The sequence below is a fragment of the Pistacia vera genome, unplaced genomic scaffold, assembly GCF_008641045.1.
Source record: "Pistacia vera cultivar Batoury unplaced genomic scaffold, PisVer_v2 Contig27, whole genome shotgun sequence".
Classification (NCBI taxonomy): domain Eukaryota; kingdom Viridiplantae; phylum Streptophyta; class Magnoliopsida; order Sapindales; family Anacardiaceae; genus Pistacia; species Pistacia vera.
This window is the reverse complement of record NW_022196079.1, coordinates 564,006-591,457: the sequence shown is the minus strand read 5'-3', so window position 1 is coordinate 591,457 and position 27,452 is coordinate 564,006. Positions and strand designations below refer to the sequence as shown.

The window sequence follows — 27,452 nt, the reverse complement described above, 5'->3', positions numbered from 1 at the left end:
ATTTTCACCAAATTATTAATTACCCTGCAACTTAACATTCAAAATATAAACGAATGGTAGCCGGCCCCCACCAGTGCAGTGAAGTGAGAAAGCATGGCATGTCTAACCCATGTGACAAACAACCCTAAGTGTAACTTAAAAGGGAACAAATAATATATATATCTACATACAGCACAAATAATAATGATAATATGCCATACGGTAAACCTTCAAAAATAATAATATAAATTCAACAACCAACATACCTAACTCATCATGAATCGAATTCAAGTACTGTAATCATTTATCTAAATAGATAATGACCATTCCTAGGATTAAAATTTGATTTGAAATACATGTTGGTCATCTCATTAATTCCAATTTACATATGTACTTTTTCACCATAACTCTCTCTACCCTTCTCCTCAGTCACCCACAAAAACCCAATAATAATATATATCAAACTTGTCTCATGCACTGCCCAACGACATTATCACTTTCTACTGTAACCCTAATTGCACCATAGTTTAATTCTAATCACTTCCTAAAACTTTGAAGAAACATAGAACCCATGTGTTTCATTCGGAAAAGGAGATATAGAAAAACATGTTTTTATTATTTATGTTACCAAATTACAAAACAACTTCTAGAATAGAGTACGATTATTAATTATTAGGAATCTTAAAGAATATATAAATTTATAAATGGATGATTACTAATAGTTTCTTCAAATGTGGAGTCATATAGTTTGGTGGAATTATTAGAGATCCAAATGAGAAAGATTTGTTTGTTATGAAGAACACAAGTGATTTGAGAAAATGAAGGATTAGGGTAGAATCGACATTTAATTAGGGTCCCATGAGATTTTTATCACAAAGATAAGAGTGATGAGAAATCACGTGCCTTGCCACCTATGCCGGTGATGTGGATGCCTTACCATCCATTCTACTCTAATCATTTAAACCAATTTGTCGGAATATTGGCACTTAACCCACCCTTCAATTACTTAACTTTGTTATGGCTATGTACGTAGTTTGTACAATTCTCCAAACAAAAAGGTAGTTTCAACGTATATGCATTAGAATATTAATAATCTTTGTTCTAATACCAACAATGTAGTAGAGAACAACCCATGAGTACGTAAAGGATTGGAGTTTATAGAGATAAGTAAATTGATGTAAAAGAAAAGATAACCCAATGAACGACAGGTTGGCAATGGAAAAATGACGGAGAGAAGCCAATCAGAAAATCCATCTCACTTCAAAAATCCGTACCCAGCACTAAAAGTAATCCATGGGACTGATAATAATAATATATTAGAAAGTGGGTCATTCAATTGTTGGTGTTGTTAGTGACCTTACCTCGTAGTCATTATTATTAATATCAAACTGTCTATTCACTTTGTTTTATTTTTGTACCGTCGTAACAAATTAATAGATATAGCCTTCCATGGGCTAATATTTATCTTTAAGTTGCTGTTAAATGAAGGGATGAGATGAGTTAGATTTGTTGGGCACAATAAAAGAATTGTTTAGGAGTCACTATCCATGACCTGTTGACCATCTTCTTCTCTTAAATGACCACCAAAATTCACCACTTTCTCTGTCGGCAGACCATTTATCTCTCTTTTATTTTTTATTTTTTACTTTTCACATTCAGACCTGAATGGGACAAATTAACATCTAATAATGGACCCAACAAGTGGATCAATAATATATAGTAAATTAAACTTTCTAGTTTCACACTAAGAAACAAAAAATAAGAAGAATAGCATCTTTTATTTTTAATGGATATCGTGATATATACTGAACTCACAAAGAAACTGGGTTAAGTTATGAGACGATCTAAATCACACAGAAATCAGACTTTACATAAAATCTAGTTCGGCGCTGGACGGATCAGATTCTGAGGCTAACCAATCTTCACCACATGCCTCCAATAAATTTGGCAATGCCAAAAACTTACTGTTCTTCCTGTCAATCTGTCCTTATTCAGTCCCTCTGCCAAAGTTGGTGGGTAACCTGACACTGCCACGTCACTCTCAATTCCTATCTCTCTTTCCCTTGCCCTTGTGAGAGACTCATCATGTCCGTTGGTTTCGATTACTTTTCTTTCCTATAATAGAATTATATCTTGACATGTGGCATACATAAGATGGCATCATTCATATCTTTACATGATGAACTAGGGCTGACATCATCATTCTAATAGTAGGGGGGAAAAAAAAAAAAAAGTTGAGTTACATCGTGCATGACTTTTCTACAACTGCGTCCTTAATTAATTGGGCTGGGCTGGACCTGTTAATCCTACATCACATGTTAACGCCTTCAAAAGTTTCAAACTATCAATAACAATAAGCATCTCTTATTAAATAATTAATTTATCCACCTACTAAGATATTATTAAGTCTCTAAATACATAAGTTAAGCGATTGAAATATAAAATGTATTGAATTTTGGTTTGTTTATTTCATCATAATTTAATATCCTTAATGTATATGGTCTTAAAGAAACATCATAAAAATCCCTTTTTCAAAATATTTATAAGATTAATTTAGAAAAAAATATAATGTAAGAGAAGGGTATGGGGCACAATATTGTTAAGATTAAGATGTGAATTGTCCATTCGGACCCACCCAGTTGCCACTCACGTGATTGACTTGTCAATTATTTTACTTACTTTTGCCTCCATAGGTTGAAATTACACTCAAATAAATCAACTGCCGAATTACTATCACCACTTGAACAATTTAATGATATTATTTAAGAAGGCTGAAATTTTAGAATTGAGTTATTTTGGAAGAGACTTTTATAAATGAATGATTTTTCAATTCAATTAGGCATAACACACACGTCAATTGAGCATGATTCATAGGAAGAGAGTTTTTAAATGAAAGAAGTAGACAAGTCCAGCTGTAGTATTTAAAAGCAGAGAATTTTATATAAATTGCCAGTACGATCCCACATTCTGTTTACAAACAAACCACGATTTCATTAAATTTTGATTTTGATGTGATAACTCATAGCACCTTTGAATCATTTTATACAATTCGTTATAACTTTTAAGATTGTCCACTAAGCCGTCATTCTATTTTCTTATAAAGTTAACAAACATGTTTAGTGCTTTCAATGATTTATGTACATATTTCACATTTGTTTTAACTCTCCACGTTCTCCTTTATCTTATTCCAAACATGCTAACATACACCTTATTGGTTTAAAGATTTCAGATCCTATCGCCTCAGTCCAGCCCATTTATTTACACAATTGAATGGCCTATGTACCTCTATCATCAAAACATTTCCAACAGAAAGCACCTTCTTCTTTTGTTAAAGCTGGCAAAAGTAAGATAAACAAGTCTTCTGCAACCAAAACTTTCTTGGATTCCAAAGATATTTACCTTTCCCTTCTGTAGCATTTCAAAAATCTTTCATTCAAAGAAATGATTTTCTCTGAACCATATCTTCCCTACATTCTCAACTTCATACAAGGAACAATCTCTATACTTCACTAGTTAACAACCTTTCTAATTTTCAACAGTCTAGATATGCAAATTACAAATAGTTCTCGATTCCCATACAATATAATCTCAACATTCAGAATACATGTAAAGTGAGTAATGTGACGAATTAAGCCTACCTTGGACAATTTCTTAAAATAAGAACTCGGAAAAGAAACCAGGTCACTTGTATTTGTGAATTCACAGCTGCCTCTTAATCAAATCTCAAGAAGCAGCATCACCAAAAAGGCTCCAGTCATTTACTTTGAAGCTAGAAACTGCAAGTTTAAAGACCTCAGACACTGGCATCAATCCACATTGTGCAGCAGGAACAGCTAAACCAGCACCAACTGTGCTAGCACTTTCACTCAAAGGGCTGCAATCACAATAACATAACAGCAGAAACATTAGGGAAATACCGTTATAACATGGGGAGGGAAACGAGATACATGAGTAGATCATAAATCCACCAGTGATATTACAAGAGACACAAGAGTGAATTGTAGTTAAGCCAGTGTGTCAAAAACCATACAAAAAACCCAAAGACTAAGAATCCACAGATATTAAACAAGCCCAAAAGCTTTAATCAACACTAGAACAGATCAGCCCAAGACCCCATTCCATTTAAGGTGATTAAAAGTACAAGGTATAGACTTGGAACTCTCTTCAGTTCATAGGGACGCAAAAAATTGCATTATGAGAATTAATACATATTAAATTCTTCTGGACTTTGGCATTAAAGAAATCCTCACGATAGAGCAGCATATACCTAAGTTCTTGGAAGACCAGCCAAATTTGCAATGCTCTAGGATTGATTAATTTATGTTTTACAGTAACTCTCAAAGTTCCAGACCCCCAATGCAAACTATATACCAAGTTTACAGCTACAAGAAATGTGCTTTCAAGATACAAGAAAGTTTGTGTGAAGCTTTTATGTAAGAAAACTGTATCCTAAAATTTATTTATTAAGAAGAAAAATATAAATAAAGGACAAGATAAATTCCTGTACTGGTATGCTCTTGCTACTTACTTTATCACGGTGGGCTCATAAGCAATTACTAGTACATCTGTACCAACTAGCCTTAGACGTAAATTTGCCAAATAGACCTGCAAATATTAGTGATAAACTTCAATTAGTATTTTTCAACAACTGACTGACAATAAAGAAACACAAAATGAACTTACCCTCAAAATATTTTGTGCTTCCCTTCCTTGCCTTCCTTTAGAAATGGCCTACGCAAGGGTGATGACAAATATATAAGTTACATAATATGAGCAATGTCAGATGACAAGAATCTAGGACAAAGAATCCCAACAAAGTTTTTTTCAATTAATATCATTGATATGAAACAAACATTGAAGACAACAATAAAAATGCACTTTCTTTCCTTAGAAGACTGTTCACTAAACAAGCAGAGTGTCAACTTGATACTGCCACAATAAATTGTGTACAGAAGCAGAGAGTATAAATAGTGTTAAATTTTCCTCATTCGATAGCATTCTAGAAAACTATCAAAGAAGTATCAGATATAATATAATTAATTTTAAAGTAGAGCCATGCAAAGCTTCCAACTCTACACTACCCAAAAAGGAAAAAACAATTCTAATTTCTCTGTCAAATATTACTCAAATACTCATACGGCACAATTCTAATGAGTGTCAATTTGTAGTCAGATTTAGGAAACAATCTATACAATAGAAATCCCCAAAAGCCAAACAAATTATGGTACATATATGGTAAAAATGGAACATTTTCATGGTAAGCCCTTCAGCAGTTGGACCTCAGTTTAAATTCATTCAAAGACTAACCAACATTATGTCTATAACAATTTTCAAACAGAACTTTGACCAGGCAAAAGAAGTTGAAATCTTACAAAAATTTTGAGCAACACATTAACGTGGGTGCCTTTTTATTTACTGGATGCAGAGGCTAGGGTACTCATAATAGTGATGGTGAATCATAAACTCTTTCTATTCTATACAAGAAGTTATGTTTTCTAAACATATGCTTTCTGTATGAGATTACAAAAGAGATGGTGAGCAACCGGTATTTGGGAAATGTGCTACAGCTACTATGCATTAGTTAATCAACACAAACAAAAATACAGTGTCACATCAATTTCAAAGCTTATAGTGAAAGTTATTCTCAAAGAGCATTTGAGGATGATATATAAACATGGCAGACAGCTTAAAGCTAAAACCAGTAAGCTAATGGAACTTTAGCTACATGATACAAAACATACCATTTGACCAACTGCTGTTGTAAAGACAGCAGGGATGTTTCCAAAGGGCAATCCAGGGGCCTCTATCACTCCTGACTGCTCCAACAGCTGATGTGTACAAAAAAGAATGTCATAATTGCAACTGACTTAAGTAGGTATTTAAATGACCAAGACGAATGGTAGAAAAAGAAGCGTCCAAACCAGTCCTCTCTCTCTCTCTCACAATCACACATATAGCATAAACACAAATTTGAAGAAAGAAAAATACTAAAATGAAGAGTAATTGGTTTTATTTGTGGCAAAAAAACTACATTATATGAAGGCAATAACATGGTGCACCATACAAAAATAGACTAAATAACAAGGCACCTGAAACCTGCATCCACTACTACATTGAAATTAAAAAAAAAAAAAAAAAAAAAAAATCCAATAGAAAATATAGTTTCATTCAATATCAATCATCAATAATCAATTAGGAAAACTCAATGATCATGTGCACTTCTAATCAATGGCGCATCAGAGGCTCCCTTGCTTCATCACAAATTTTTCCATCCAAACATTAAAAAAGAATGAATGAAGAGACAAGTAACAAGCTTGAATTTAGTCTCTGGATGTAAAAATAGTGAGCAAAACAATAAATTCAACAATTACAAAGATAAAACCAAGAAATTTACCGCACATCCTTCAGCATCTTGCTCAGTAGCAAGGTCTTGAAGGAACCAATTAGCACTTTCACTATCAGCAACTGCATGCTTGAAATCTAACAGCTCAAACATCAAGCTTTCATCACGTGCCGGGTCCACAAATACCTCCTTTAAATCCACAAAAATTATACTCAACAATGTTGAAAACAATTCTCAACCATCTAACAATTTGAATAAGAAAAATGAGACTCATCCATCTTGTTGTCACCAAATAATCTATATAACCAACCTGATGATCAGGGACTTGCCGAATATCGCTCACATCCTACAATTGTTAACTTAGAAGTCAATCAAAACCCTTAATTAAGTCTAGACTTAATAGAAGTTATATTTAAACAAGAATGATTTTATTAAAAAAAAAAAATGATTTGATTTAACTGCAACAAACCTGGAGCCTCTGAGGGAAAGTGCTAGTAATTGCGCCGCCAAACAGAGGTCGTTCCAACAAAAAATCTTGAGACATGTTACATACAAAGGCACAAACTCCTACAACAAAGGTATCGCAAGTTCAGTTACTCAAATTATAAATTTATAATCCAACTACAGTCGAACGAACTTACAAAAAACAAAGAACATTAATTCCTTAGATAATAAGGAAGGAAAATATTAAAATAATTAAGTGAAGCAAACATATCATGTAACTTGTAAAGTGAGAGTACCTTATGAACAAAGGTTCGTATGTACGGTTCTTGGCTGTGGAAGTCTCTCAAATTTTCGCGGATTTCAGGGTGGTGGTACTTATAAGAGGGGTAGGAGCGTAACTTTGACGCGAAGTAGCTTTAAAAATAAGGTAAGCTATTTGTCTAGCGTGACTATTTGAGCTTATCAATCAAGTTAAACAAATTAAGGAAAAGGGAATTGAAAAAAGAAAAAAGAAAAAAAAAATTAGTGAGCCGTGAGGCACTCTTCAAACCCATCCAAGAAAGAATGTGACGAGGGCTCAACTCTAAAGTGCATCATAGCTACCCTTTTTAAGTAAGTTGATTTCAATATCAACAAAGAAATTAAAGCATAACTCTTTGCTTGTTTTCCTCTTACTCTTTTAGCCTGCCTTGTGGAGGTCTCTGCGCTTTTGTGGAGGTCTCTCGGATGTCTACGGCGTAGCCGATCAGTCTCGTGATGAAGAGAAGTCTTTCCCGATCTTCCACAAAGAAAGAAGACAAAAAAAAAAAAAAAAAAAAAACAACAACGAGAATGAAGAAGAGAATGATGACGATGACATGGACGGTAATGGAGACTGGAGAGGCTGGGGTAGAAAGGGAAAGGGGCGGAGAGGAAGATGATGATGGTGATTCGAGAAATTGCTGGACAAAATCAACTGAATTTCATCAACTCAATCAAATTAATTTAAAGAACCAGGGGCTTGGGTTTTAAAATTTAAGATGTGATGGTTTGCTGGTTCTTTTAGAGTTAACGACTTTTTTACACCCAAATAATGGGCTAATGAAGGCTTTCTCTCTCCCAATTTTTAAAATATCGTTTTATTATGGATGTATTTTTTGAAAAGGGAAAACAGACGAGTGTTTTGATAGCGAAAGATTGGGTGTATTTGGTTTATTATTTTGGATAGGATTTTAGAAATAATATTGGGTAGTTGAATAGGAGAATATTATGAGATAAAATTTAAAAATTTCTAAAAAATCTCATAGGTTTGCTAATTTAATTAAACACTCCTATATATAAAAATTTTATAAAATAATAAAAACACCCACATCACCTGCAGTGTCAGATTCTAGCCACCACTGCCAAAATTTGGCCAAAAAATTATGTTACGACACAGACCGATCGGATATGTGTCGTAATACGTCTATATGGCCTTTTTCGGCCAGATCCATCACGGATCTGCCTAGAAAATGTCAGATCTACAGCCAGATGTGGCCGTCGACGGCTGCAAAAGTCCATCTTTGGCTGTCGCTGACAGCCAAATCTGTGGATCTAGCCGAAAAATGCCAAATCGGTGAATTACCAGCTTTTTCCAGTAGTGGTGTAGGCCGTTGTAACAGATTCCAACAACCACCGACGGTGGTTGCCAGAATCTGGCAAGTATGGGTTTAAGAGGTATTTTTGTTACTTTTTAAACTTTTTTTCTGAGGGTATTTATGAAATTAGTAAATTTAAGGGCTCTAAAAATAATTAAAAAAATACAATAATATTTCTCAAATAATGTGCCAAACAATATTTGGAGAATAGGATTGGGAATATGGATAATAATATGGAACCAAACGCACCCTAGATTTTGGTAGATGAGATTAATTAGAATTTGACTTGAGATGGATGATTTTGTAAACCCTAATCGAACGATTGTCAATTATTGATATGATCAACGAAAATAGGATTTGAGGGGTTTTAGTAAGTGATGGTTGGAGAAGAGAATTATAGTAGCGTGAGCTCACAACAACACCAAAATCAGAAACAAAATATAAATTTAAATAATAAAATAGTATTTTAAAAATTTATGGTGAGAAAATGTCATTAAATTATTATTTGGATAAAAAAAGTGGATAACTCATTCTTTTTATTTATTATTATTATTATTTCAATAAGGAAAGTGACGGTGAACAGTGGATGGTTAATTGAGGAGGCTTTAGTTAATCTAATTTAAAAAGGAACCATATTTATTAATTTCTAACATTAAATGACTAAAAAGTAACAGGCCCTTGAACCGTTTCTTTCGACGGCAGTAAGGTTCAGCCGTTCAGGGGTTGGTTTTGACAATTTCCTATATAACCATCATAGATTTGTAATTAAGCAAAACTTGGGGGTAGTTTATGAAACTCTCCCAAAAATTTTAAGATGGGCCTTTCTATATTCGATACAAAATAAAATTATTTATTAAGTTCTAGTAGTAAAAATAGTTTTATTTTTTTTAATTTTAAATCCTTATTATTGTTTACGACAAATTTATTTAAAACTTTTTTTTAAGTGATTCAACTATTTTTTCTATCTAGTTTCTCACAAGGTGATTACTGTCAAGTATGAGTTAAATTTTCATTAGCATAGCCCGATTTATCACAAACATGAGAATTATTGACTCAGATCCTAATTAGGAGGATAATGCATGTAAGCAACCTCGTAACACTCACTCTCAACCACTATCAGAAGAGCTAAGAATAAAAGGAGCCTACAACCTCCGTTTCAAGAGAGGATTCGAGTATTAGTAAAGTTTAAGGATAAATACATTGATTTTTTTAGAGATAGTTTAAAGAGAATAAGTTGCAAGAGCCAAATGCCTTCCATTGATCTAGTTAAGGGTGGGTAAAATTTTAGGGTAGAACCGGAAGCGACGGGTACCCGAGTGTTGGTTTCGATTCCTATGCGAAACTAGCCGTAACAGGGTAGGTTCCGATTCCAAAATGTAGGAACCGATACTGTGCGGTTCTGTTTCCAGTTCCAAATCAAAGGAACCGAAACCGAAACCAGGAATCAGGACTAAATTGATAGAATATTAAAGAATATGGGTTTTTTTTGATATTTTGCATATGGGTTTTTTTATTTTTTTATTTTTTTATCATATAAATATATAAGAAAATTTTGGTTTTTTCATCTTAGTATCAAAAGTCTTATTAATTTTCATTAAAATATCAGTTTTTCAAAATATTCTTATAAATATTTAAGTTTCACTTATTACTTGATTAAGAAGTTAATATACATTAACACATTTATGTTAAATAATAGCTTTTAAATGTTTATTATCGGTGAAAACAAATAATTAAATACTTATAGTTAAGCATCAAACATCAAGTAAATATAAACAAATATATTATTTAATGTTTTGCACTTAATTATTAGGGGTGTAATTGTAATTTTATAAGAGTTTATTTGTGATTTAAAAAAAATATGGGGTAATTGATATTTTCTAGGGTACCCAGAACCGAAACCTTCCAAGTTTTAGGAACCGAAACCGACGGTTCTGGTTCTGGTTCTGGTTCCAAATCAAAGGAACCGCCCAGTTCTGGTTCCTTTGGTTATGGGCAGGTACCCGGACTTGCCTACCCCTAGATCTCGTGATCGTTCCTTTGTAATCTCATTTGACCTTGTAACATCCTGCAATAATAACATGACAGTGAATGCAGGTTTGGTTTTCATACCGCCGAACCACTATAAATTTTTTTTTTATTCTTTACTTTATTACGTTGTTTTAGCGACCTTACTAGTTACTAGTGACCATACGCACATCTTGTCTGGTCCCCTCCAAGGCTGGTTGGATATCTCTGGTTGGTACGAATTATTGCATCAACATGCAGTAATGGGTTTTGTGATGGTGAAAGATGTATCATGACAGAACCTAATTATCTAATAACTAGTTTCATGTACATTTTCTAGCTTCATGCCACTTCCTAACGTCACTGCATGAAGAAATATTCTCTTTAATTTGCTTTATTGAAGTTGAAGATGATTGATAGAAGGGAAAAAAAAAAAAAACTAATTTATAGTTAATATATGAATAGTAATTTGATCATTTGTATTTAAGATAGAAAATTTCTGTTAACTTTTTTTATTAAGATTTTTACTTTGTTTTATTGCATAATTATATATGCAAATATAATAAAAAAAAAAAAACTGCATGTTTTGCTGTATCGAGTTCCTGTGACATAAACGCAAACATACTAATGATACATTATACTTCGACTGTCGAAGCATAAATATAATATTAATCATTATAGTTCGCTCTTGTAGATTTTGTCCAACAACATCGTTATGGTTCAAGATATAAACCTGAACTTGTTAGATATGTAATTATAATTTGGTCACCTGGATTTTTAATGAAAATAAACAAATAAAAATAGTCATTACCTTCACGTGGATATATAAGCAGCAGCTTTGTTTCTTCCAAAAATCATATATACCTAAATCAAATTCGAGGAAAAAGTAGTTGTTATATCAATAATAAACCAACATAATTCAGCAATTGAATTGTATGTTGAAAATTATAAACTATAGTTGAATAATCAATAAGTGCTCTGCATAGTTTGCCGTGGTGCTCTGCATGATTCACCATGTGGAATACCTGTGACATAATCACAAAAATACTAATGGTTCATTACAGCTTGGCTACTGAACCATAACTTATAATATAAATCATTATAGTTCGGCATTGTAGATTCTATGCGACACCACTGTAAACATACTAATGGTCCATTATGGTTCGACTGTCGAACCATAATTTATAACATAAATCATTATACTTCGGCCGCTCATGGTGCTCTACATGATTCTCCATGTGGAGTTCCTGTGACATAATCACAAACATACTAACGTTTCATTATGATTCGCCTGTCGAACCATAACTTATAATATAAATCATTATAAATGAAAAAAATATTAAAAATAAACCGGAACTAGCAAGAACATCACATATAAACATATAAAAATTACAATATCGAATAACTTTACCTTCACCAAGATATATATATAAGTAGCAACTTTGTTCCTTCCACAAATTGTATATACCTAAATGAAATTTTAGGAAAAGTAACTGGCATGAACATATGATAAAATATAAACAATAAACTGGCAAGAACATGACATATAAACATATAAAAATTACAATACCGAATAACTATAACTTTGTTTCTTGCTCAGCTTCTTGCTGGTTATTCCAAATTACACAAATAATTACGTATATTTACTATATACATCCAATTAAAGTATACAACTCTTCACATTTTCATAAATATCTGCAACCGTTTATATTAAAGAGCAACATACAACACATACAATGTAACAAAATAAAAACTTATCAAACCATTTATATTCACAAACCCCTTAAATTCACATAAATGTATTGTGAATAACATACAAGGTATAAGACCCCTTACATTCACATAAATTTATAAACAAACAACAATCAATAAAATGAGTGTATATGGTTATGTAAATGTAAATGACAATATTTATTGTCAATGTGAAACAAACAACAATCAATAAGATTATTAATATCTATCATTACTAACAAACAATATCAAACACCAATTACATGAAGCCTAATATACCATAAAATACAACTCAACAATCTATTGCATATCATCACCAATAACATCTAGCCAAATGTAAATAATCCACATCATCACCAATCAAATGCAGCCATGTGTTGGGCAATCAACTGCAGACGTGTCAAAATGAAAGAATTCTAGCTCCTTTAAAATCAATCATATGGCCTATGTCTCATGGTTTTATATATATATAATGACATCTTGATTTAACTATTTTAATTTTCCTATATTTATCAACATTAGTTTTAAATGCTATAAACCAATGTGACACGAAAAGTAAATAATTTATTCCTTTTATTTGATTTGATTTTATTATTTTATTATTTTTTTGTATTTTTATTAATTATATTTCATTATTTCTATGAAGTTTATACGCTAATGTGTATATTAAAAAATATTGAATGTGTATATTAAAAAATATTGAATTGATTAGCTATGTTATTTATTAAAAAGTATATAACAGAAAACTAAAATTAAAAAGCAATCCAAATAAATTTTGAAGCATAATATTAATATAAAAAAGTCTAATTAATTTTTTTTTTATCTTAAACCATAAATGTCAACGTCACATACACGTTGATCTAGAAAGTGTAAATCAATGTATAAATAGAATTTTGTTACAACAAACTGAATAATATCATTCCAAATCATATCTCAAACGGTACCCAAATCCAAGTATTAATAAAATCTGATCATAACATCCTTTTACAGTTTTCAAATATTAATTTTTTTTTTTAAATATAATAGAAAAAAAATAGAAGCATTCCCACAACCTCCCTGAGATTTGTTTAGCTAAACATAGCAACTAATAAACCAAAAAGAAGAAGAGAAAAGAAGTTGTAAATTGCTTTAGTGAACCCAAATCGAGGGTTTACAACAATTTCCTCCTCAAGGTTGAAGAAAAGTAACGAATTAGGGATGGGCGTGGTCGGGGTCGGGGTGGGGTGGGGTTAGGGGCCCCAATCCCCAAAGGGATTCCCCGAGCTCTACCCATCCCCGAGACAGGGATGTCAGGAAATTCTCATCCCTGGCCCACGGGGATGTGGTGACTCTCATTGCCGTCTCGATCGTCCCGTTTCTTCTTCTTTCTTCAAAGTTATGACCCACCTTAGGTCTCACAAGAGCTTTGCTTCTATTACTTTAACTGTTGCTGGTTTTCCTTTTGAATAATGCTAGCCTTATTCACTTCTTTTACTCACCTTTATTAAAAAAGTTAAAAAGTGGATAAGGCTAACATTTTAACAAATGTGAGTAAGAGAAGTGAGTAAGAAGAGTGAGCAAGATTACTATTACTCTTTCCTTTTGGTAGTTCAAAGCTCAATAATGCAGGAGGCTTTGCGCTCCGTTTGGCCCATTTGTGGTGGCAGCTTCTAGTGATTACTATGCCACTATTGGGTTCCCATATCTGCCACTAGAAAAGTAATTAAAGCGGCTTAGTGAAAATTAGCTCGTCAGATACTTAATTGAATTGCTTTGTTCTCTTTTACTTATTGGGTGGCTTGTCTGGTTGCTGAAAAACTGGAGGAAAGGGAAATTTTAATTGGGTCTTTAAAAGGAATGTAATAGCTTTGGTGTATATGTCTTTTTTCCTATCTTCCTCATTGGTGATATGTTTGGTTGCTGAGAAAAATAGGAAAATTTGCATAATTTCTACTTACCTCAAAATCACTATTTCTCAAAATGAGCACGGGGCGGGGCGAGTCCATGCCTACCTCCATCCCTAGGATCGGGGAATTTCATTGGGCTTGGGCCCATCCCAACCCCTAATTGTTTTGGGGAATCTCCATCTCGTTCGGGTTGGGGTGGGTCGGGTCCCTGACGAAGCGAGCCAAACGCCCATTCTTATAACAATTTAACAAATACACTAGGGTTTTGGATAATAACAATTACACCCAAAAAATTAATTATTTTATCAATAAAGACTAGGTATGACAATGGGTCGGGGATCTCATTCACCATACTCATCCTCGTCCTAAAAATCACTCCCTACCCTCGCCCCATCCCCGTTACGGGAATGACAGAAATTCCTCTTCCCTACCCCATGGGGAATGTTGGAGGCCCGTCTCCGCCCCTTTAATTTTACATAAACATAAATTAATTTGAGCATTATCAAACATAGTTAATTCTCGTCCACTTGACAAACACTTAAATTAATCGTTTAAACATAATTAATTTTACATAAACATAAATTTGAGCATTTCCCTGGATTCTCCTTATGAAAACATAATATGAATTTATATAGGTAGGATAATTGTGAAACTAGGTGAAATATATAAGTATTAGTGAAAAGTATATATATATATAACTTTATATATTATATATGGGGTGAGGCGGGGAAAAGCATCACCTACCCTTGCCCTAACCCTGAGGACGGGGATGAAAACGCCCTTCGCCTTCGCCCCTATCCTCAAAAAAACCAGGGCTTCCCTACCCCATATGGAGCAGGTCGGGACAGGTCCCCGAAATTTCGGAGAGGATTGCCATGCCTAGTAAAGACTATAATATCTTTTATCTAATTATATATTCTTTTCAATTTGTATTTTAACTGTATAGAAATAAATAAATAAAAACTAAAAAGAATCTAAAACTTTGTTTCAAAAAGACTTTAGTATCCTTTATCTTATTATACTTCCCTTTACAATTTTCTTAGTATGTAATTGACAGGCTATTCGCAAGTATACGAAATCACGTAAGTAATAAAGCTCGAATAAACGAGTGTCGAATCCCAAGAGAACTACCTACCAAGTACCAAACTAGTCTATTTTATTATTATTTAATGAAACATAATTTTAAGAATGAATTTAATAAAAAAGATAACAAACTAAAACCTAAATAAAAACATGATTTTATAAATACTTTGGTAAAGAAATCAATATGACTAAACTTAGGGTACAGATTTCACACCAATTTAATCCTATGCATTGACAATTATTGCTAACCTAATTAAGCTTATTCTAAAGGCCAAATTCCCTAATATTCCACTAACTTTCTCTCGAACAATTAGTGAATTAACCCTTAGCAACAACCCAAAATATCTCTAAGTTGGATTTAGAAGTAAAGAGATCATTAAGTTTCATAGAATTTACCAGAGCCTCACAGATTGCGGTAACCTATCTCTAGCGTTTGCTCAATCTATGGTTTTATTATCTTAGACAAATCAGATTTCATCTCTCGATCTCAACCCAATCCCATGATATCATTTAACTCTCGGATTCTTAAGAATTGAAAGCACTATGCACAATAATAAAACTTAGAATTAAATGTTGAATAAGAATTAACAGCAATTTAAGTCAACACATATTCATAAATTGGGCTATATCTTTAACCCTAGAAAAGAGATTTAGTTCATAAATACATTAATGAAAACAACCATTGTATTGAATAATATGAGTTCAAGAAAGAAAAATAGAAACACTTCTCTAATTTGTGAACGAGAATCACAAAAATTTCGATCTCCAAAGTAGTAGCCGTCCTTTCTCCTTCTTCAATCTCCCTAAAGACCCTTCTTTATATCCTAGGGTTTTGATCTTACTTAGGAAAAGAGTAAAAATCCTTAACCCACTCAAATTCGGATTAGGAGAATGCAATAACCCAAACAGGCCCGAGACCCATCGTTGCGGCGATGAGAAATGATCGTTGTGGCCATCGTTCTTTCTGTCTCCAGAGTCCGTGAACTTCAGAATTTGATTGTAGCTCTTTGAATAAGCTTTCCAATGCCACCAGAATCGTCGAATTCTGATTACCACAGCTCAAGTTATGATCGAAACATCAAAGCATGCTCATCTTGAAAGATTTTTAGATTTTACGTTGTAGTTTCGATGCGTCACAACTTTCTCGTTTCAACTCCGATTCTTGCATCGTTTGTTCTTACTCTTCACGAATTCCATCGACATCATTCTTTTTCCTTCAAATATTGGTTTGAATCTGAAAATACTCAAAATACACTCGTGATCCCGTAAAAAGTATTTATGAAATAATAAATTCAAATTCCAACAATTAAACCTCTTTTTCTACAAATAATCCAATTAAATCACTAATAATATGTATACTTTCAAGCTCTTATCAGTAATTTAATTAAATTTAGGTTTTTGGACTTCTCATTTACTTTATAAAATGAACAGTAATTTAACTATTCATAGTTTAATTATAATTTATTCCATAAAATTGAAGTAATATAACCCAAAAGAATAGGTAAAAGGTACTATAGTAAAATAATTAATTTTTTGAGAGATAATACTGCACTTACAACCCAATTTGATAACTTTCTCTCACAACTGAATTAGTGGTTTTTAAATAATCAGTTTATAGTTAGTTTGTAGTAGCTCCTAAGATTGAATTATAATTTTATTACTATTGAAATCTTTGCGGTGTGTTTTACTTTCTTCAACTTTGAAGAGCGAATTGTTGTAAACCCCCGAAACGATATCATAGTTTATAACAATACGAGCCAACTCTCGCTACCTTACCCTCTGAACCCGTTTTTGCTTTAATTTATATATATATATATTCATCATCAAATATCAAAATCCCTCCAATTCATTAATCATAACTCATTTTGGGACCCATTTTACACTTATCTTTTAATCCATTTTTCAAACCCTAGCCCGCTCTCTCTCCGCCGTACAATTTTTCTTCCGGTCACCGGTCTTATACGGGAATTCGACCGTTTCATGATCTCCGTGTGATCGTTACACTTTACACTTTACTTTTTAATTTGTGGTTCTTGGATCCGAATATTTTGTTGTTTGGCTTCGGATTCGGGTTGAGAAATGAGTAATCAGAAGAAGAGGAACTTTCAAATAGAGGCGTTCAAACACCGTGTGGTGGTGGATCCGAAGTACGCCGAGAAGACGTGGAAGATTCTGGAGCATGCGATTCATGAGATTTATAATCACAACGCTAGTGGCCTCAGTTTTGAAGAGCTTTATAGGTCAGCTTTCGTTCTTTCTCTTTTACGTTTTATGATCGACTTACTATCACTCTGTTTCTTAGGTTTCGATTGTATTTCTAATGCTAAAATTCATTTTCTTTATTGGATGATATGCTTGATTTTAGTGTACATGTGCAATTAAGGAATGTAACGTATCATCAACGTGCTAATATATGAAGTTGAGGAAGTATTTCAGTTATTTTTGTGTTGATGATATTTGGGATAATGTAAAGTTTCTATTGGAGTGCAGAATTGCTTGATTGCTTTGAATTTTTCTACTGAATAAGGCAATAGTATTTAGGAATATGGTGATGTGGTGCAAATTTGGTGGGAATGATTAGTGTGTCGTAGGATGAATCTGGTGCAGTAGTTTTTTTGTTTGTGCTGTCTGAGAAACCCCATGTTTAATTATCTTAATCGAGCTAATCTTCTTATGATGATCTAGTGCGATTCATGAGTTGTTGTTTCATGGTTTTATTTTGCTCATATTATTTTGAAATCACCGTGTGTGTTAACTAGGCTTTTCTGATTTCTAAGGATGCATTCATTATTGTTTTTGTGTATTAGTAAATTAAAAAATGAATACAAGAAATGTAATTTGTATTTTCAAAATTTGAGAATGCATTTATCATCATTCTTTGAAAACAGTGTTTGTAACTGAAACCATTGAAATATATGTCTACTAGTAATAGTACAATATCAGTTTAATGATAAATATAAAACATGGTAGTTTTAAATTTTATGTGCGAAAAATAAATAAAGGCAACAATTCTAATTCTAAACTAGTGCTAAATTAAAATAAAATTAAATCAAAGGTATAAGTTATTTAATTTTATGCTTAATACATAATAAAATTATAATGTTAAAATTTTAAATGAAGGTAAATCTAGGGAAAAAACGCCCCAATGAATTACTTATTAAGGGTCCTAATTTGATACTTGGGTATTTTCTTTTTTGTAAATATTATACATTATCCGTTAATAAGCCGTATTATATATCTTTTTTATTCACTCTTTCTGTTAGATCCCACAATATGTTTCTAGAGAAGAGAAAGAGATAGATAGGAGAGAGGATAGATAACCTGCACTAAGACTAAGCTCAAGCCTAGAGAACAGGTAGAGGATCTTTAAATTGTGTTCTGCTTGTTTTCTATTTCATAGTCATGGAAGTAAGAAAATGTTTTTCCATTTTGTGTTTCTAGAAAACGGAAATGATAGAGAATTGGTTGCTCAAGTTTTACGAGATGATAGAACAAAGAAAATGAATCTAAACTTGATAACGACTGGGCCCTAATTATTTCTTGTGTTATATCTCTCTTTGCTAAATTGTTGGATTGCATTTGCTTATTCAGTTCTATAGTTCTCTGTTGTTACAGTATCACTACACAGCATATATGATGGTATTATTGTTGGAAATTGTCAGTGCTGCTAGTTGTTAGACATTTTGATTCGAGCCAAATAAGGGTGCTTATGTACTAATTTTTCTTATGTGGGTATTGCATAACTTGGTAGGTGAGAAGCTTTGTTTATGCTGATATGCTGATAGATTCTGAGCTTTTTCATTATCTATAATCTGATATATGTCTCTTATGAACTGTTTGAAATTTGTTTGTCAATGTGGTAAAAGTTAAGTGAGGTTTGTTTTGGTTCTTTAGACATGCTGTTATGATGGCTGACATTTTTGAGATCATCCTGTGTTTTAACAGAGCTGTAAATGGTGTGTGGTTAGCAATTGTCAATCAAGGCACTGATTCACTATCATTTTCCATTGATTAGATGATACAGAGACGAGAGACAATATCTTAAGCAAGCAAATGGTGGATAGTGGAAGATATCTGTATTCATTAACATTCTTAACTGTATTGGTTTAAAAAATGAAAAAAAAAAAAAAAAATCGTATTATATGATTAGATAGTCAAGATGATGACATGACTTGTTTGCAAGTTGGAGCATTATTGTTATGCTGAAAGTACATTAAGTCATACCATTTTCTTTGTTTGGTTGGTATGTAAATTGCTAATGCCTGAAGTTCTAGTGATGACTTAAAGGCTTTCCAGAAATATATTTTATTTCATTTCATTTTTGGTATAGGTTTTAACGGTTGGTGGTACCTCATGTTGTTTGCCCCTAACTCTTTGTCAGACAATAGGATTCTTGGCCGTGGCTGTAAAATTAAAGCCAACATAGTCGTGGAATGGAATTTAATTGAATTTATTTTTGAGAAATGTTGTGCTCCCATCACAACAGCCTTAATGTGATAATGCATCATCAATGAGTGAGGACATCAATATCATGCTTGTTAGGTGCCCTAGTGAATATGTACATGTTTGAAAGAGATTGGGAATTACTTCACTGTATTATCATCTTCTCTTCTTTTAACTCTTAATTTTGATATCAAACTGGAAGGGGTACTAGAAATAAGAAACAGGAAAGGCATACAATTCACTAATTTATTTCTGTATATAACTTCTTATAGTCTTATTTGTTTTTCAAGATTTATACTCTTCTTTTGTCCCTGCAAGTATCCAAAGATAATTTTGAATGTTTGTATTTTTTATCGCAATCAGATTTTTATAATCTCAATATTGTCCTTTTTTGTACTCATGTTTCTGCATGAGCAAATTGAAGTCAAGATTTAAGCCGCGATGTTGCATTGTTATAATGTCTACCTGTTGCTAATGTTATTTATTAACTTTAATCCAGAAATGCCTACAATATGGTGCTGCACAAATTTGGTGAGAAGCTGTATTCAGGACTTGTTATGACTATGACCTTGCATCTCAAAGAAATATCAAAATCCATTGAGGCTGCCCAGGGAGGTTTGTTTCTGGAAGAGCTGAACAGGAAATGGAATGATCATAATAAAGCATTGCAAATGATTCGAGATATATTGATGTACATGGACAGGACTTATATTCCAAGTACCCATAAAACCCCCGTTCATGAGCTTGGCTTGAACCTTTGGAGGGATAACATTATACACTCAAACAAAATTCAGACAAGGCTTTTGAATACACTTCTTGAGCTAGTGCATTTAGAAAGAACTGGTGAAGTCATAAACAGGGGGCTAATGAGGAATATAATTAAGATGCTAATGGACTTAGGTTCTTCTGTTTACCAAGAAGATTTTGAGAAGCCATTTCTTGAGGTTTCTGCTGAGTTTTATAAGGTTGAATCTCAGAAGTTCATCGAGTGCTGCGATTGTGGGGAATACCTGAAAAAGGCAGAGAGACGTCTAAATGAAGAAATGGAGAGAGTGACCCACTACTTGGATGCCAAGAGTGAGACGAAGATAACGAATGTGGTGGAGAAGGAGATGATTGCAAACCACATGCTGAGACTAGTACACATGGAGAACTCAGGCTTGGTAAATATGCTCCTTGATGATAAATATGAGGACTTGGGAAGAATGTACAATTTGTTTCGTAGGGTTCCTAATGGTCTCTCATCAATACGGGAAGTGATGACTTCTCACCTCAGGGAAACTGGTAAACAGCTAGTTACTGATCCAGAAAGATTAAAGGATCCTGTTGAATTTGTGCAGAGGTTGTTGGATGAAAAAGATAAGTATGATAACATTATCAATGCAGCATTTAACAATGATAAGACGTTCCAAAATGCTTTGAATTCCTCATTTGAATATTTCATTAATCTGAACCCTCGTTCTCCTGAGTTCATCTCATTGTTTGTGGATGACAAACTTCGTAAAGGTCTGAAGGGGGTTAGTGAGGAGGATGTGGAGACCATTCTTGACAAAGTAATGATGCTATTCCGGTACTTACAGGAAAAAGATGTATTTGAAAAGTACTACAAACAACATTTAGCTAAGCGACTTTTGTCGGGAAAAACTGTCTCTGATGATGCAGAGAGAAGTCTGATAGTCAAGCTTAAGACAGAATGTGGGTACCAATTTACTTCCAAATTAGAAGGTATGTTTACAGACATGAAGACCTCCCAAGACACAATGCAAGGGTTTTATGCAAGCCACCCTGAGCTAGGGGATAGCCGCACACTGGTTGTCCAGGTTTTGACAACAGGATCTTGGCCCACCCAACCCAGTGTTACTTGCAATCTGCCAGCTGAAATGTCAGCATTGTGTGAGAAATTTAGGTCATATTACCTTGGAACCCATACTGGAAGGAGACTGTCCTGGCAAACGAACATGGGCACAGCAGATATAAAAGCAATATTTGGGAAGGGTCAGAAGCATGAGCTGAATGTCTCAACGTACCAAATGTGTGTTCTCATGTTGTTTAACAATGCTGATCGACTTAGCTACAAGGAAATTGAGCAGGCCACAGAGATTCCTGCTTCAGACTTGAAGAGGTGTCTCCAATCTATGGCTTGTGTGAAGGGCAAGAACGTTCTTAGGAAAGAGCCTATGAGTAAGGACATTGGTGAGGATGATGCAATTTTTGTCAATGATAAGTTCTCAAGCAAATTCTATAAGGTAAAGATAGGAACTGTGGTTGCACAAAAAGAATCGGAACCTGAGAAACAGGAAACCCGGCAGAGAGTAGAGGAGGACAGAAAGCCACAGATTGAAGCCGCTATAGTTAGGGTGATGAAATCAAGGAGGGTTCTTGATCATAACAACATAATCACAGAGGTCACAAAGCAGTTGCAATCACGGTTCCTGGCGAACCCCACAGAGATTAAGAAACGAATTGAGTCCCTAATTGAAAGGGATTTCTTGGAGAGAGATAATGTGGACAGAAAATTGTATCGGTATCTTGCCTAAAAAATGGCAATTAGCAGATTACTTTTTCCTTGAGGGAAGTCTAGCATTGACAAATTGTACCTTAGTGGGTAAGTTGAAAATTGGTTTGCGACTTCTGCAAGCTCCATTTGATTTTAATGAATATCCGTTTATGTTTCTGCTTTTTTTTATCCTTTTGATTACACTGTTGTATAATTTTTTGGTTAATTGATATGCAACCATTGCTAAACTAATAATTTTGAGAATATCATGCCAGTGGTATCTTAAATTAAACAAACTCTTTTCCTTTTTAGAAGAAAATTTCTTCTTTAGGCCTAGAAGTATCTTCACTGTTAAATCTGTAAGTTGTCTTTTTTAGGTTGTTGATTTGGAGGTGCGTTAGCAAAGCAGTGACTTGATTCATGTTTGACTTGTATTTTTCATCTCTGCCATAAGTTTTATTTAGCATGGATTTCAAAGTTGTACTTGTTTATACACAAATATTCATTAGAAAAAGGTGAATTTATGCTGTTGATCTTAAATAGACTAGTGTGATCAGCCATAGTCCATAGATGTAGATATAGAAGGGGTGATTTATGCATGGAATCCTCGATTTATAATAATGACAGGTTAAGCGGACAGAAACCTGGAAGACAATATCTGGATGCTAATATGCAACAAATGACGAGATTCTTTTGCAGTTTTGAAAGGAAGACATTACTAGCTACCAGAGCATAGACCGCCACAATTATCTGCATTCAGGGAACTTCATGAAAGTTATTGGTATGCCAAATCTTTTTCGTGGAAGGTTGTTATCATGGACACTGAAAGGTTGAAGAGTCACATGTCAGGTCTTCTCTGTTTTAGGAAAAAGATGGGGCTTTATTAGCTATTTTTCTGTTGTTTTTAAAGTTACACCTGCCTTGGAGGCCAAATATGCTGTGTCAAAGTTAATGTTAACTGTTAAGACGGTGAAACTGGTCTTCTTGTCTGCCATTTCCGTTATACCACTCCAAAACGAAATAGTCTTACAAAAACTGGGAATAGAATGAGTCCTGTTGCGTTGTTAGAAGGTGAAAATGGGTTGCATAATTTTGAAAACAAGCTCTAAAATGGTTGTGGACGTTGTATAAGATTGCAAAATCCAATAATAGAACCAATAATCGTTGCGGTTCACAGTACCAGGCAGATTTTTGATTGTCAGATGAATCAATAATGCTAAATCTGATTGAGAACCCATCAACCAGAAATTTGATATTGGCAGAGGTGTGAATTGTTGCTGTCCATTTTGTTTGTTCAAAGCAACACATCACTAAGCTGCATTACTGCACACCCATTTGGAGATGCAACTTTTTTGATTTTTACTGGCTACTGACATGGTACCTGATGAATTATCTTTTAGCTCTTTATTCAGTCATTCATTGTCCAAGATATCAGAACAAAATTATAGTACATCAACTGGCGCAGCTCAGCCCATTCTTTGTCAATTTAAAATAAAATAAAACAAATCCACTGATCCAATAGCAATTTATAATCTTCAAACAGGCATACATCGGAAAGAATCCCCATTAACATATGTCAATCATATAGGAGGTTTCTGGTTATTTATTTATTTATTTTATCAAACCTAATCCAATATCTGACTACATTGAAGTACTACAAAGGAGGAGGTATCAAGGATGACTGACAATCTTCTGGCACTTATGATTCTGAGATGATGATGCGGTTTTGTATATCTGAAAATGTCTTCACATCTGTTCCCCACAACCTGCTTATTCAGATTAACAGTAAGATTATTCCAAATGTTTTAAAGACATTAGATTCTGACAGTTAATGCATTTGATTCAACTGCAAAGTAGTATATGGTTATGTCTTTTGACTCATAACGGAAGGAAGTATGCAGTTCTCAGTTGCAATATACGGCTCTTGAATTTAGAATGAACATTTCTCTTAGAGATACAATGGTGACGGATGTAACAAGCTAGGCAATAAATAAATACATTAAAAAGTTTACATATACAGAGGTGTTTGCAAGAAAGTATACTGACCAGCAATCAATCCCAACAACATTCGCCCCCTCCTTATCTGCTTTTTCATCATCTCCAATATGAATAGCCTTGCTAGCATCTATACTCATTTCATCTAAGAAAATGCCTAACATGTGAGGGTCGTTTCAATGCATAATTAATTCAAAAAAGAACATTTTAGGGCATTGATGCAAATTTCTTTCCGGTTCAACCATTAATTTTATGGCAGAAGGAAATAAACAAAAAGAAATAAACCATCTAATACAGATATATCATTGAAAGGCACGCTTAGATGCATGTGCTCCATACAATTAAACTAGACAATTCCAAGAAAAATTACAGTCATCATCAATCATGAAATTCAACAATTGAATGCTGACATTCCAACATAACCGGAAACTGATATAGATATATACAGTTAGACACGGAGATCTGATTTACTTTGACGATCATCAGTGTGTACCTCTGAACTTCAGGAATAACATAATGAAGCTGTTCATGTCAGATGGAAAGCTCAACTAAATAACTAGAGGAAGCAAGTTTATTGTGTTATTCAAACCACATACAGATATTAGCAGTATGTAAGAAACAAATGATGAACTTGGTGTCAATTTTTCCAACAGAGCAGATGAACTGGAAATTTAAGACCACAAAACAATAAACCTAAATTTTTGAACTTGGTGTTACGATATATACCTAAAGCAGCTTGAAATATCCTTGGATCTGGTTTTTCATATCCAACCTCTGAAGATATAACTATGGCATCAAATCTGAAAAGCAAACCAAAACAATTCCATAAATCTTAGGACATAAAAGCATTTTTAGCTGCCTTATAATTTTGTTGACCACATGAGCAAACTACAACAAATTTCATATTAAAAAGGCTAACTTGAGAATAAGTGACCTTTTGGACTTATATGTCTCAATTAAAGGGGCAAAAAGGTGACATAAGAACCAAAAATTTCAATTTGTTTTTCTGTGCACAATAGAATACCCTCATCCACATCATGTATCAAAGAATAGAGGAAAAGCATAATTATTCCTACATATCATGCAAAAAAGATGTGAAAAGAATTTTAGAAAAATAGATGAAGTTTTGTGGTTAACTTGATTAAGTGCATTAACTGGCTGAATACTTGAAACTAAGTGACTGAAAACGGCTGTATAGAACTGATGCTTACAGATCTATAACATTGAGGTCTTTCAGTAGCTTCCTTAGCCGGGTGTCAAAATTGGACACAACAGCCACCTTAACTGTTCACAAATAACAAAAAAGCTAGGAGTCAGAAAACTGGTTTGAGAATTGTTTGCAGTGAAGAACAAAGAGAGAGAATTCTTAATTTATATTACCTCCAGATTCTTTGAGGAGGAAAATTGTCTGGTAAGCTCCATCTGGAAGATGCCATGCTTCAGCTTTTGCATAATACTGAATAAGGAAGCAAATAGGAATTCAGATGATGGTGTCAACATTACATCAACTGCTAACTTAATTTTACATAGTCTTATACAAAATATCACCTCATAGACTTCTTCAAAATAATCATTGTTGGCACAACCAGTTGCTTCAGAAACAACAAGTCTCCAAAATGGCCTTCCGTCACCCTAATAACAATACATGTGATATAAAGATTACACAGGATTCAGTTCAAACTTCTGAAGTACTACTGAAATATGTATTTTGAAATAGCTGGTAAAGCATTTATATTAAGTAATCAGCAGATGACAAAAAGAAATCTATTCCTCCGTCACCACAGCAATATTCATTGCTATAAAATGCATGTTACTATACACTAGCACCAACAAGTCATTAAATGTTCCTGACTTTACAAGATTAAGAGAATAACAAGCTAAAACAAATTTCACTAGTTTTACTGAAAAAACTAGCTCGATACTATTTTGATTAGGATTTTAAAGATATAATCAGTTGCACAAGTTTTAGCTGCCAACAAAGAAGAAGCAGCAGCGCCCTTTGTTGGCTCTTTTTCATGAAAATTTTAGGTGCAATGTTTCTATTGTGTCATATAATGTTATTACTCATTCATCTTAATGTTTCAATAGTTTTCATCATAATTGCAGTAATACAGATACATGAAGGTCCTCCCTTTCCAAGATTTTGTTTAGTATAAATACAATGTAGTCAATTGAAAGTTATTGAAACTCTGAGCACATTGAAGATCATTTCTTTCCGCTTCAATAGAGCAAAATGACTATTCCATGATGACACTTATCCCATTACATTGTCTTTGAAATGAATTTCTCTTGTGGCAATCACAAAAGCATAATTTATTGATTTGCTTGAACAATTTTTTTTAGCAAGCCACAAGAACACAACCAAAGTGCTTGATCAGAAACTAAATGATGCTATGCTAAGCATAATGAAGGATCACAAAATAAACATATTAAAAGTATAAAAGACAACAGCTTACAATTGTATCATAAACCAGAACAAATCAAAACTACTACATTTCAAAATATGAAAAAAAATTCTCAAAGAAACATATTTGACCTGGTAACGGAGTTTCTCAGGCCACGGAGCAGCAAAAGCTCTCTTAAATCCCTTCTTTATTTCGGCTGAAGTGGCAGTCAGACCTGAGTGATTTCTGAAACATTTAGTAATAATAATTACCCAGACCATAAATTAAACTTTACAAAAACAGAACACTATCATGGTTTAACCCAGTCATATTAGAGTAAAATTCACAAAAGAGACGATAAACTCCACCATATCAAATGTGATCTACACTGAATCATCAAGCTTTAAAATACTAATATATCATATAAAGACCTTAACAATTGGAACCTTAAACTAACCGTATTTTCTACCAATTGAAGAATAAAGGTCTGCGACAGGCTTTGCCAATTGCAAAAGGGTACCTCCAGCATCCAACAGCAATGCATCATAAGCTCTTTCAACCGATCTTCCTCCTATTACAATACAAATACACAATCAAAACCTTGAAAAACCCCACCCATATGCTAAAAATTAAATCAATTCAACTATCAAACAACGACAAAGTTAAGAGTATAAGAGAGAGTGACCAGAAGAAAAACGTAGGGAGTTAGAGAGACTGAAATGGGAAGGTTTCAGGGCTCTCAAAAGATAATTCCCAGCTTCCATTAGATTAAGATTAACTCTAATTTTTAGATATTTTATTTTGCTTGTTTTAAAAAGAAGTTGGATAAATTAATTAATGTTTCCATATTGGTTTTTTAGAATTTTGAAGATGATATACATTTCATAAGTAAAAAAAGTAAATAGATAAGAGACTGTTTTATTTGATCTCCTACCATCTTTACATGAGGAAATTTTATTTCACATTACTATAAATTTTATTTATATTTTGATTATTTTCTCCATTTATTTACATTCAAAATCTAAAAATAGATCAAACTCTAGATTT

The 27,452-nt window shown here is 33.3% G+C and overlaps 3 protein-coding genes across 4 annotated transcripts; 1 reads left to right on the top strand and 2 right to left on the bottom strand.

Moving 5' to 3' along the window:
- Nucleotides 1-3,280: 3,280 nt before the first annotated feature.
- Nucleotides 3,281-6,919, bottom strand: LOC116133447 (ran guanine nucleotide release factor). Its single transcript, XM_031419154.1, has 7 exons — nucleotides 6,792-6,919; nucleotides 6,633-6,668; nucleotides 6,374-6,511; nucleotides 5,721-5,807; nucleotides 4,663-4,710; nucleotides 4,508-4,584; nucleotides 3,281-3,853 (listed from the first exon to the last, which is right to left on the bottom strand). The coding sequence occupies exons 1-7, from the start codon at nucleotides 6,864-6,866 to the stop codon at nucleotides 3,703-3,705; spliced, it is 612 nt and encodes a 203-aa protein (XP_031275014.1). The 5' UTR covers nucleotides 6,867-6,919; the 3' UTR covers nucleotides 3,281-3,702.
- A 9,992-nt stretch (nucleotides 6,920-16,911) lies between these two features.
- LOC116133430 (cullin-3A-like) lies at nucleotides 16,912-22,214 on the top strand. Its single transcript, XM_031419135.1, has 2 exons — nucleotides 16,912-17,326; nucleotides 20,029-22,214. Exons 1-2 carry the CDS (start codon nucleotides 17,166-17,168, stop codon nucleotides 22,064-22,066), a joined length of 2,199 nt encoding a protein of 732 aa, XP_031274995.1. The 5' UTR covers nucleotides 16,912-17,165; the 3' UTR covers nucleotides 22,067-22,214.
- Nucleotides 22,215-23,639: 1,425 nt separating this feature from the next.
- On the bottom strand, nucleotides 23,640-27,198 carry LOC116133444 (haloacid dehalogenase-like hydrolase domain-containing protein 3). Of its 2 annotated transcripts, XM_031419150.1 has the most exons (9): nucleotides 27,091-27,198; nucleotides 26,863-26,976; nucleotides 26,558-26,640; nucleotides 25,570-25,653; nucleotides 25,402-25,477; nucleotides 25,233-25,305; nucleotides 24,748-24,821; nucleotides 24,073-24,166; nucleotides 23,640-23,792 (listed from the first exon to the last, which is right to left on the bottom strand). In XM_031419150.1, exons 1-9 carry the CDS (start codon nucleotides 27,167-27,169, stop codon nucleotides 23,726-23,728), a joined length of 744 nt encoding a protein of 247 aa, XP_031275010.1. In that variant the 5' UTR covers nucleotides 27,170-27,198; the 3' UTR covers nucleotides 23,640-23,725. The 2 variants fall into 2 exon arrangements, with proteins under 2 accessions (XP_031275010.1, XP_031275011.1); XM_031419151.1 differs by lacking the exon at nucleotides 24,073-24,166.
- Between the last annotated feature and the right edge of the window lie 254 nt (nucleotides 27,199-27,452).

What these genes read in the sequence shown, in the direction of transcription:
- LOC116133444 (XM_031419150.1), bottom strand. Translation starts at nt 27,169, where the DNA reads ATGGAAGCTGGGAATTATCTTTTGAGAGCCCTGAAACCTTCCCATTTC. An exon ending in CTCCCTACGTTTTTCTTCTG is followed by an intron (nt 26,977 to 27,090) that starts GTCACTCTCTCT and finishes GTATTGTAATAG; the next exon opens with GAGGAAGATCGGTTGAAAGA. An exon ending in GATATTTCAAGCTGCTTTAG is followed by an intron (nt 24,167 to 24,747) that starts GTATATATCGTA and finishes GCATTTTCTTAG; the next exon opens with ATGAAATGAGTATAGATGCT.
- LOC116133447 (XM_031419154.1), bottom strand. Translation starts at nt 6,866, where the DNA reads ATGTCTCAAGATTTTTTGTTGGAACGACCTCTGTTTGGCGGCGCAATT. An exon ending in CTTTCCCTCAGAGGCTCCAG is followed by an intron (nt 6,669 to 6,791) that starts GTTTGTTGCAGT and finishes TAACAATTGTAG; the next exon opens with GATGTGAGCGATATTCGGCA. An exon ending in GGCAAGTCCCTGATCATCAG is followed by an intron (nt 6,512 to 6,632) that starts GTTGGTTATATA and finishes GTGGATTTAAAG; the next exon opens with GAGGTATTTGTGGACCCGGC.
- LOC116133430 (XM_031419135.1), top strand. Translation starts at nt 17,166, where the DNA reads ATGAGTAATCAGAAGAAGAGGAACTTTCAAATAGAGGCGTTCAAACAC. An exon ending in AGTTTTGAAGAGCTTTATAG is followed by an intron (nt 17,327 to 20,028) that starts GTCAGCTTTCGT and finishes ACTTTAATCCAG; the next exon opens with AAATGCCTACAATATGGTGC.